Source organism: Dendrobates tinctorius, unplaced genomic scaffold (genome assembly GCF_039654945.1).
Source record: "Dendrobates tinctorius isolate UK_male_01 unplaced genomic scaffold, ASM3965494v1 ptg000196l, whole genome shotgun sequence".
NCBI lineage: Eukaryota > Metazoa > Chordata > Amphibia > Anura > Dendrobatidae > Dendrobates > Dendrobates tinctorius.
In genome coordinates, this window is record NW_027361863.1 from 13,775,293 (window position 1) to 13,787,470 (window position 12,178).

Below are 12,178 nucleotides of genomic sequence, written 5' to 3' on the forward strand. Positions count from 1 at the left end.
CCTGGCACAGCTGTGCCAGGCAGCGATCTTATCACACAGTAACGATGCTTCACCTCTGATCATCTGTCATTGTGAGATCAGAGGAGAAGTCGCGTTATTATGTGCCAGGCAGCGATCTTGTCACATAGTAACGCTGCTTCACCTCTGATCATCTGTCAGTGTGAGATCAGAGGAGAAGTGGCGTTACTATGAGTCAGATCGCAGGGCAGCGATCTTGTCACAAAAATAAAAAAAAGTAAAAAAAAAAAAAGCAGGTACACAGGTTAGGGCTAGGGTTAGGGCAAGGGCTAGGGTTAGGGCTAGGGTTAGGGTTAGGGCTAGGGTTAGGGCTAGGGTTAGGGCTAGGGCTGGGATAAAGGTTATGGGTGTGTTGGTGTTAGGTTTGTGGTTAGGGCTGAGATTAGGGTTAGGGGTGTGTTGGGGTTAGGGTTGGAATTAGAATTGTGGGTTTCCACTGTTTAGGCCCATCAGGGGCTCTGTAAATGCAATATGACACCCGCAGACCATTCCATCAAAGTCTGCATTTCAGAACGTCACTACTTCCCTTCCGAGCCCCACCGTGTGCCCAAACAGTAGTTTTCTCCAACATATGGGGTACCAGCGTACTCAGGACAAATTGGACAACAACTCTTAGGGTCCAATTTCTCCTGTTACCCTTGTGAAAATAAAAATTGGGGGCTAAAAGATCATTTTTGTGGAAAAAAAATGATTTTTTTTATTTTCAAGCCTCTACATTATAAACTTTACTGAAACACTTGGGGGTTCAAAGTGCTCACCACACATCTAGATAAGTTCCTTGGGGGGTATAGTTTCCAAAATGAGGTCACATGTGGGGGGTTTCCACTGTTTAGGTACATCAGGGGCTCTGCAAACGCGACATGACACCCACAGACCATTCCATCAAAGTCTGCATTTCAGAACGTCACTACTTCCCTTCCGAGCCCCACCGTGTGCCCAAACAGTAGTTTTCTCCCACATATGGGGTACCAACGTACTCAGGACAAATTAGACAACAACCTTTGGGGTCCAATTTCTCCTGTTACCCTTAGGAAAATAAAAATTGGAGGCTAAAAGATCATTTTTGTGGAAAAAAAATGATTTTTTTTATTTTCACGGCTCTACATTATAAACTTTAGTGAAACACTTGGGGGTTCAAAGTGCTCACCACACATCTAGATAATTCCGTGGGGGGGTCTAATTTCCAAAATGGGGTCACTTGTGGGGGGTTTCCACTGTTTAGGTACATCAGGGGCTCTCCAAATGCGACATGGCATCCGATCTCAATTCCAGCCAATTCTGCATTGAAAAAGTCAAACGGCACTCCTTCCGTTCTGAGCTCTGCCGTGGGCTCAAACAGTGGTTTAGCCCCACATACGGGGTATTGGCGTATTCGGGAGAAATTGCACAAAAAATTTTGTGGTTCAGTTTCTCTTTTTACACTTGTGAAAATAAAAAAAAATGGTTTTGAAGTAAAATGTTTGTGAAAAAAAGTTAAATGTTTATTTTTTCCTTCCATATTCCATTCATTCATGTGAAGCACCTGAAGGGTTAATAAACTTCTTGAATGTGGTTTTGAGTATATTGAGAGTTGCAGTTTTTAGAATGGTGTCAATTTTGGGTATTTTCTGTCATATTGACCCCCCAAACTCACTTCAAATGTGAGGTGGTCCCTAAAAAAAATGGTGTTGCAAATTTTGTTGTAAAAATGAGAAATCGCTGGTCAACTTTTAACCCTTATAACTTCATAAAAAAAAAAATATGTTTCCAAAATTGTGCAGATGTAAAGCAGACATGTGGGAAATGTTATTTATTAACTATTTTGTGCGATATCACTCTCTGATTTAAGGGCATAAAAATTAAAAGTTTGAAAATTGCAAAATTTTCTAAATTTTCGCCAAATTTAGATTTTTTTAACAAATAAGTGCAGATCATATCTAAAAAAATTTACCACCATCATGAAGTACAATATGTCATGAGAAAACAATGTCAGAATCAGTAGGATCCGTTGAAGCGTTCTAGAGTTATGACCTCATAAAGTGACACTGGTCAGAATTGAAAAAATTGGCCCGGTCACGAAGGCAAAAACAGGCTCGGGTGCGAAGGGGTTAATCATATGTTCAGGGGAGGAAATTGAGGCCATGGATGGGTAGCTATCTAGCAGGAACTCAAAGCAACAGTTATCGGCAGAAGAACTAGATGTACAACTGGATGCCAGGATGGACACCAGCTAGACCTTCATCATGTTTCTGTGCCGCAGTTCTAAATGTCTGAACCTGCAGTTCCTCTCGCACTGAGCAGGACCTTCGTGAGACAAGTTAGTTTTACCCTACTGATGATGTGTGCCGCAGTTCTAGTTCTTGGACATCGTTTCTACTCAACTGTTTTGCTTTTATTTCTGATAAGTTTTAAACTCATGTATCTACAATCAAGAGTCAGCCAGACTTGAAACGCGTCAAATATGTTTTTTTACCGATGCTACTTATTGCAATGAAGAATTTTTCGCTTTGCTGGATTGAAAAACCTTTTTTCATCACTTTGAACAAAGCTACTTGATACCTCTCTAGCTTTATCCGTGCACAGTGGAGTGGCTTGCTCAGGAACCAGATTGACCCCCATACACATAATGGATGGTTGAGATGTGACTACATTCTGCTGTTGGTACAGTAATAAAAAATGTATGATCTATCCATTGGATAAGTAATAATGCATTTTGCTTTCTGGAAAATCCCTTTAAAAGAACCTTTCAATGTATGTTTTATTATTTAAACTGACTACCTCTTCCAATTAGGGCTGTTCCACAGATTCTGGAATAGTTTCTTTTTTTTTCTGTGCCACTCCATTCCAAAGTTATGCCCTCCGGTAATAATGATGCAAATTTTACTTTTCACCAACCGGACGTACACCACAGGACTTGTCTGTGGGCGCAGCCTTGTTTTCATTGGCCAGCCTCAAGGGAGGAAAAGCAAACGCCCACTGAGAACTTCTGTGGTACACGCCCAGTTGAGGAAAGGAAAAATTTGTATCTTTATTTCCAGGAGGTATAACTTTGGAATGGAGGGTCACAGAAAAAAAAAAGAAAAACTGTCCCAGAATCAGTGGAGCAGGGACAATTTGAGGAGGTACGCCGTACAGAGGTTAAAAATCCAGCGCAACATCATCTTTAAGTAGTTCCGAGACCTGTATGTGTGTTATGGAGTTTTAAAGGGAAAAGGGTCACTGTTTTTATAGTTCTATAACGTCACAACAATCTCTAGAATATTTTTGAGTTGACAGAGGAAGACAACATGATACACTGTAGGTGGTCTTCAGGTAATCCAACCTCTATTAGTTTAGGCAAAAATACAACAACAGAAAAAGAGTCACAGCGTTAACCGCTTCATGACCGGGCAATTTTTCATTTTTTGCTCATTCGTTTTTCTCCTCACCCTGTTCTAAATGCCATATTTTTTAATGCTCCATAGACATAGAGGCTTATCTTTTGCAGGATGACTTTTGCAAAGCACCATTCATTTTACCATATCATGTACTGAGAGTCGAGAAAGAATGGTAAAATGGTGAAATATCACGATTCAGATATTTTTATTTTTTAGGTTAAGGCATTCATTGAGGGATGAAGATGACCTGGTAATATAATTCTCCAGGGCAGTATGGTTACGGCGATACCAGACTTGTAGTTTTTTATTTTAGTGATGGAAAAAAAATTAAAAAATTTGGTTGGCATCACCATTTTCTAAGACCCATTACGTTTTTATTTATACCGTCAATGGAGCCATGCAATATATATATTTTTTTTGTGTGAGTAGCTGACATATTTACTGGTACCATGATGTTTTGTTCGCTTCTTAAATTTTTGGGGTGCATCAACCAAAAATACACAATTGTGGTGCTTTTTTCTCTTTGTGACTTTTAGGCTATTTGCACACGTATGCAGAAAATTTCTGCATGAAAACCGGACTCCTTCCCAGAAAACGCGCGTTTTTTTCTGCGCGTATTCCATGCGTTTTTTGCATAAAAAACGCACATTTTTTAAGCGTTTTTTTCTGGAGCGGCCCCAGTCTCATAGAAAATAGTTAGAAATGTGGATTTTTCCGCAAAACTAATGAGCATGCTGCGTTTTTTTTACCGCGATGCGTTTTTTCCCGGAAAAAAATGCATCAATAGGCACAAAAAGTGCAGAAATCATTAAAATGAATGGGATGCTTCTTTTAAGTGATTTTTTTAGCGTTTTTGCCTGTAAAAATGCTTAAAAAATGCGAAAAAAAACGTTTACGTGTGCACACACCCTTACACTACGGGTTACTTAATTTTATAGTTTGATGCACTATATACTGTATACTGTTTATTTTTTATTTTATTTCATTTTATTCAGGAGGAAACCAGATTATAAATTCATATTTTTATTTTATGTTTTGGATTTTTTGGAGTTGTTCAATTGCTTTTACTACAAGGCAAAACTATCGTAATATATAGTCTCATATAAAGTCCAGTCTAAAATTGGGCTTCACAGGAGTACCTACAAGTCAGCTATGGGGGCCACCAATCAGCATATGATGTGATCGTGAAGGGGGCCCATAGTCGTACTGCAGAAAAGATTTCTAGCCAACAATATTTGCATTTTTAATAAAAACAAAGTCCCCGAAAGACTCTATATCCTTTGGATAGCCCTTTAGTTTTGTGGTGGGATGAATTTCTGGTGGCAGTCCTGTTATGTGGAAATGGAAGTAAGACAACACAATGACTTACTTGGACTGTTATCTTACCTGTACCAGGGGGTTGCCTGTCCCACTGGTGGAAATTTTGTAATCTCCCGGTACAACCTCCAGCTTCACACTCTGAACCAGCAGCTTGTTGCTCTCATCTACATTTATTCGGGCAACTTCAATATCTCCTTGCTGGACAACAACGACAGCATCGCTTTCACCAACGAAGAACAATCGACCATACTCAGTCATGGCCTCAATGGCTATCATCGAGTCCTAATGGAAGAAGACAACATTGATATAGTCTTCATTTTTTAAAATGTTTTCATTACAGGTGTGAAACTCAGACAGGGGTCTTTGTATAACCTCCCGAATACCTGTGAAGATGAGTAGCCACCTCTGGAGTTCTGACAAAAAGTCAGCCATGCCGCTATTTGGCCCAGAAGAGCTTTGTTCTCTGGAGTTGGTGTGTAGATCTTTAGAAGGGCCAAGAAAATGTTTGCTGTTATGTCGACATCTGCTGAAGCGTGCGCAGGGGGGAAGTAAAAATACGGCCTCCTTAAAGGTAAGTTTTCACTCTCCCAGTGTATTGTACCACCTAGAGGCAAGACAATATCAGAGAATCATAAATAAGACATTTCCACTTTTACTTAGAGTTGAGTCGAAATTGGAATTTGCCAACTTCGCTGAATTTTTCCAGGTAATGCAATTCACGGAAAATCATGGCTAATCGAAAATATTCCATAGCCAACAAATAAACTGAAAACACGATTCATTAAGACTGCATTTTCGCAGGCCATTCTTAAAAAAGGACTCATGGAATGAATTCAGTGAATCTTCTCAGTGGTGTGCCCTTCTGTGCGCCGTACCAGAAATGCCACTCCATTTTTATTTTTTGCTGAATTCGACAGGCAGGCGTAGCCGTGCTCCTTTCCCTCCCTGGGTCCTCCACAGCTCTGCCCATTTTAGTTTAGGTGCTTCAAGCTGGGGTTAAAATAACAAAAGTAAAAAACTGATTGCGCAACTCCATGTTGCCCAAAAAGTTTGTGACTTTTCAAAGCGTTTTACACCAATTTTCTGGAGTAAAAGTTTTGATGAATCAGCCTCTAATTCTATCTCTCTCTCTGCATCAATTAAATCTGTATTTGTCTCTTTTCCTTAGATTCCAATCTTCTGCACTTCTGTCACACACGTTATATGTACAGGTTATTCAATGTGTTATGGCTTTCTCCCACCATCTCTTTGGTTGTGAGATGTGACATCCTCTCAGTATCCAGATTCACCTCACAATAGCTGCTGCATTCCCTGCCTCAGCTTTTATACAGGCTATTATAATCCCTCCGGATTGGGTGTACTATACCATGTGATGTGATAGCTGCAAGGGAAGTCCACCAGAGGTCATGTGATCCCTCACTGGGTGATGCAAACTTCTGCAATGTGTAGCCATTTTAGGCAACTCATTTGAAACAGATCACAATTTGTACAAATTAGCCAGGTGAACACGTAGTGGCATTAAATCCATTTGCTCATCTCTAGTGTTCGTGTATTCCAGGAGGAATAGAAAAAGAACAACACAGAACAGATTTCTAAGAATATAATTGCTAATAGTCCCGATTTTGTTGGGAAATTCCCATGTCTTTGGCTGAAATGGGTGAGACTTATGTAAGATCCACCTTTATATAGATGGGACTTAAAGGTCTCAATTTTGGACTTCAAAACTTTAGTAACTATGGAAAAACGAATCTTTCAGATTTCATATTTCAAGGAGAACACAAGGATTTGCTAAAACAGACAGGTTTTAGTCATCTGTACAGATTTTGCAGCAACATACGCTGATCATGGCTGGTGTTACCGTTTGTATCACTTATGTGTTTAGGACGTAGGGATTTATAAAAGAATAGTTTTACAATACCTTCAGGAATGGCCTTTGGTCTCAAAATGTTCAACACTCTATCCAAAATGTCTAGTTCAGCCAGAGCTGCGGCATAGGACGTGTAGGCGAGCGTGTACACATTCAGAGACTCTAAGTCAGCATTTTGGAGACACCTCAAACCTCCTTCTAACAGTGAGTCCTATGAGAAATGGAAAATACAGTAACGTTGAACTTTATAAAAATTTTACATAGAACTTCAAACTTATAGGGGTCAGTTTTGATACCATATGAAGCTCAACTAAATCTTTAGCCCAAACTAAAAGGGTTATCCACTGCTAGGACAACCTCTTCTCATACCCCACGCTTGACCCTGATAAAATAAAGAAGCTTAAACTCACCTCCCGTGCCGGCGGCATTTCTGTGGAGTCAACACTCGCTCTCCCGGAAACTCACATGTGGTCTTGTGACACTTGACCCCAGCTCCCAGTCAGCACTGGCATCACTGTCCCCGCCTTTGTACGGATTGAACATGAACAGGAAGTCCAGGCTTCAGCCGATCCCGGACTTAAGGGGGTTTTACACTAAGCGATATCGCTAGCAATATCGCTAAAACATCACTGGTTTTGTGACGTTATAGCGATATTGCTAGCGATATCGCTATGTGTGATACTTACCAGCGACCGGCTCCCCCGCTGTCCATCGCTGATCGCGCGAGAATGTCCGGCTCCATTTCTCGTCGGGCGCTTCCTGCTGAGACTTCCTGCTGTGTGAGACGAGCGACGCTGGATCCGGGCGGGAGGAGGTCAGGATCGCTGTGTGTGAAAGGTGAGTATCGTGCGCTGCGTCGCTGCTGCATCGCTGTGAGATCTTTCTGTATGAAAGCTCACTAGCGATCATTTAGCAATGCACCAGCGATCCTGACCGGTTCGGATCGCTGGTCGGATCGCTGGTGCATCGCTAAATGTAAAAGGGCCTTAACTCTTCATGTTTGATTTGTCCGAAGGCAGGGACAGTTACGCCAGCACTGTTTAGACGCTGGCCTCAAGTCTCTCAACACCACATGAGAGCCCCAGGGAGAGCAAGTGCTGACACCGCAGGAAGAACGTCAACACGAGAGGTGAGTATAGGCTTTATTATTTTATAGGGACCGAGCGAGGTGTAGGAGAAGAAGTTGTCCAAGTAGAGGACAACTTCTTTAACTTGTGTCAACACCCCAATCTATTGATTAATTCATCATATCACATATTATGGTTGTCAGATTCATTATTTGTGACTTAGTTGTTCAGAGAAAAAAAAAACATGAATTCAAACCATTTCCTGCATCTCATACCATTTTTACACTACCTTTTAAGCAAAATATGTATTTAAGTCACATGCTGTCCATTTCCTTGTGATCCTCCTTGAGATGGTTCTACTCCTTCGTTGGAGTCCAGCTGTGTTTAATTAAACTGACAGGACTTGATTTGTAAAGGCGCACACCTGTCTATATAAGACCTCACAGCTCACAGTGTATGTCAGACCAAATGAGAATCATGAGGTCAAAGAAACTGGCCAAGGAGCTCAGAGACAGAATTGTGGCAAGGCACAGATCTGGCCAAGGTTACAAAAGAATTTCTGCAGTACTCAAGGCTCCTAAGAGCACAGTGGCCCCCATAAACCTTAAATGGAAGAAGTTTGGGACCACCAGAAGTGTTGCTAGACCTGGTTGTCCAGCCAAACTGTGCAATCGTGGGAGAAGAGCCTTGGTGAGTTAAGTAAAGAAAAACCCCAAGATCACTGTGGCTGAGCTCCACAGTTGCAGTAGGGAGAGGGGATAAAGTCCCACAAAGTCAACTATCACTGCAGCCCTCCACTAGTCATGCCTTTATGGCAGAACGGCCCAATGGAAGCCTCTCCTCAGTGCAAGACATATGAAAGCCTGCATAGAGTTTGCTAAAAAAAAACCACATGAACAACTCCCAGACTATGAGAAATAAGATTCTCTGGTCTGATGAGACGAAGATAGAACTTTTTGGTGATAATTGTAACGGTATGTGTGGAGAAAACCAGGCACTGCTCATCACCTGCCCAATAAAATCCCAACAGTGAAACATGGTGGTGGCAGCATCATGCTATTGGGGTGTTTTTCAGCTGCAGGGACAGGACGACTGGTTGCAATTGAAGGAAAAATGAATGCAGCCAAGTACAGAGATATCCTGGAAGAAAATCTCTTCCAGAGTGCTCTGGACCTCAGACTTGGCCAAAGGCTCACTTTCCAACAAGACAATGACCCTAAAGCAAACAGCTAAAATAACAAAGGAGCGGCTTCAGAACAACTCTGTGACCATTCCTAACTGGTGCAGCTAAAGCCCTGACCGAAACCCAATTGAGCATCTCTGGAGAGACCTGAAAATGGCTGTCCACCAACATTCACCATCCAACCTGACGGAACTGGAGAGGATCTGCACGGAAGAATGGCAGAGGATCCCCAAATCCAGGTGTGAAAAACTTGCTGCATCATTCTCAAGAAGACTCATGGCTGTACTAACTCATAAGGTGCTTCTACTCACTACTAAGCAAAGGGTCTGAATACTTATGACCATGTGATATTTCAGTTTTTATTTTTTAATAAATTTGCAAAAATTTCTACATTTCTGCTTTTTTCAGTCAAGATGGGGCGCAGAGTGTACATTAATGAGAAAATAATGAACTTTTTTGAATTTACCAAATGGCTGCAATGAAACAAAGAGTGAAAAATGTAAAAGAGTCTGAATATTTTCCGTACCCACTGTAACTTTTAATGTGCAAGTACGTCAAAGGTCGTTAAGAGGTTTTTCACAGACCCATAGACTTGTTTTGGCACATTTCATCTGTGCTATCGGAAAAAAAATTACCACGTCTCCATTGCTTTTGCACGGATGCACAGTTCTTGAAAAAGCAGGGCATGTGAACATTAGCATATTGGGTACATTGACTATAGATGAACAACATGGTTAGAATGCGTACGGATGTCTTAATAAGGCCTAGGTCACAAGCTTTTTGTTGTGAGTGGTTTTTAGACAAAAAAGAATCTCAGCTGCTTTTTGGGGAGGTGGGGGTGTTAGAAAATTTTTTTGACATGAGTATTTTATTGAAATCTTTTCTTTTCCATTACAAAAGTCTATAGGAAAATATTAGAAAGCAAAAATCACACACCTAGGGCATGCTGTTTAAGGAGAAAAAAAAAGAAAAATTCCTGTTTGGGAACTTAATATAATATTTTGTCTATGTTTTGAAGAAAATGATAAAAAAAAGTCAAAAATGTACCAAGTGCAAAAAAAAACTGCATTGCAAAATTAAAAATGCTAAGTATGACGGCACCCTGACAAAAAGGAAAAGTTGACAACAATGGATAGTGAAGGGTGGTCTACTGTTGGATGGAGTGATTTAAAAAAACAAAAACACATACCCACCATTTATAGATGAATTTATTGATAGGATCAGCACTGACGTTATTCTATCAAATTTTACCATTTTTTAAATATAAATTATTCAAATACTCAACATTTTTTTAATTTATTTTAATCCATATAGTTTTATCTCATCCACTAGAACATTTATATTTACTTACCCCGATGCCGTATAAATGACACTTCAGTAATCGCTGTACCACATATGCCGTAAAGAGGATGTCATTCTCCTTTGTATCCTACAAAAAGTTTTTTTGTGTTAAATTAAACATATACAATAATTACATAATAATAAAATATATCTGCAAACTGTCAAGATTCCATGCACGGTAGTGGATTTCAGTTTCCCCATTATTATTTTGTAAGGAAGGAAAAGATTCAAAGCTAAGCTATAAAAAGGAGCCAGCGGTGTGCACGAAAGTAGAAGGGTCCCTAAAGCAAAGTCGGTTTGGGATAATTTTTTGGCATTCGATCCCAAGCAATCTACTGACAACAGCTGATCCTTTTCTACCCAATCCATCACCAGTGTGAATTAGCCTAGGGAGTAGTATCTGTTTTAACTAAATGGCCATAAATTGGACCAAAGACCCCTCAATCCCAAATATTGTGAACTAGAACGTAAGACCAGGGTCACCCTTTCCAAAAACTTGCACCTCAAAACCCGGCCCTGCCGCTGGCACTCGGACTGGAGCGTACGGCTGCATGTATTTCTATGCATCAACAAGACATAGACCAGACTCTGAGTTGCTCTTAGCACTTTGATCTGATCAGCACTCTGTCCGTGGTCTCCTGGATGTCTCCTGTCTGCCTCCGGTTTCCAGCATTGCACCTGCCTGTCTATGGTCTCCTGGATGTCTCCTGTCATCCTGCTGTTTCCAGCATCCCACCTGCCTGGCTTTGATCTCCTAGATGTCTTCTACCTATGGTTTCCAACATCTCCCCTACCTGTACGTGGTCTCCTGGATGTCTGCCGCTTGACTGCAGTTTCCAGTATCCCTATTATCTGTGTCCTGCATGTCTCACCTGTTTGCTGTACCAACACCCTTGGCCCATGTGCCCACCTGGACCTTGAGCTTGGATGATTCACCTAATCTGATGAGCCTAGCACTTAAGTTGATGGAAACAATCGCCCCCTCCAAAGAAAAATTTCAGGCTGGGCAGAAAAGATGGAGCGTTTATGTAAAAATAAGATGGCAATTCTACCCTCATCTGAGGATATTCCCAGGGCTATGCTAGAATTTAAATGGAGTCTGCAACCCAAACTATATAGTGGTATAGGGAACTTAGCCCTTAAAAAAACCATAGCATCACTGTTCACCTTACTGGTACAGGTCTTGAGAAAATGTTTAATTTGTATGCAAGCGAGTGGGCTTGGGTGCATTGCGGGCATGGATAAAAGGTTGGTGCATTGTTATGTCCCCCTCATTTTCCATCACAGGGACTTCCCTTGCAGCCTTCCTAGATCGAACACAGCCTTGTGTGTGTGCTTGCACACTGACACTGGCTGTGGTGACCCTGTGAACACACATTTCATAGTGGGCATGCTCGCTGTGCCAAGACGCATTCTTCTAAGTGGCTTTTGGCTACTGATGACACTTGCTGCAATTCCGGCTGTACAAGTGCAGCGAGCGGCTTTAGAGAAGAGGAGAGGGCGGAGAATTGTGGCGCCTGACTTAATTAATATGGTGGCATTTATTTTTAAAGGGTTATCATTGGTAGCACGGTGATAATCCCATGTTCTGTGATGCAACAGAGTCAAGCATGTTACCTGCTCTTCCCTCTTCTCTGAAGTCGCTCGATGAACTTCCTGGTGTACCAGCATGGCCACTGGTGCCAACAAAGAAAAACCAAGAAGGAAACATGACCCGCCTCTATGTGTACACCCGCAATGAAGTGTGTGCATGCAAGGCCGGCACAACCAGTGTCAGTGTGCATCCACATACAGGAAAGGCAGCGTTCACTCTAGGAAGGGAGCCCTGTCAATCAAAAGCAGAGGAAGTCCCCAAGATGCAAAATAAGGGGGATAATGGTGCACAGAGATTTTGGCTATGCCCAGGGTGCACAGAAGCCCTCTTATTTGGTCAGAAATTAAAAGTTATTTTCTCAAATCCAGTACCAGTAAGAGTTACATTGCTAGTAGGATTTTCATAGGGACTAAGTCCCCTATAACACTGTAT

At 41.4% G+C, this 12,178-nt stretch overlaps 1 protein-coding gene across 1 annotated transcript in view; it reads right to left on the reverse strand.

Moving 5' to 3' along the window:
* Positions 1–12,178, reverse strand: part of LOC141056193 (ovostatin-like) — a 78,327-nt gene that overhangs the window by 10,905 nt on the left and 55,244 nt on the right. Inside the window, exons 28-31 of the mRNA XM_073552899.1 lie at positions 10,163–10,240; positions 6,613–6,772; positions 5,078–5,298; positions 4,761–4,976 (exon numbers count right to left, since the gene is read on the reverse strand). Of these exons, the coding sequence (XP_073409000.1) occupies positions 4,761–4,976; positions 5,078–5,298; positions 6,613–6,772; positions 10,163–10,240 (675 nt within the window). The remainder of the gene's footprint in view (positions 1–4,760; positions 4,977–5,077; positions 5,299–6,612; positions 6,773–10,162; positions 10,241–12,178) is intronic.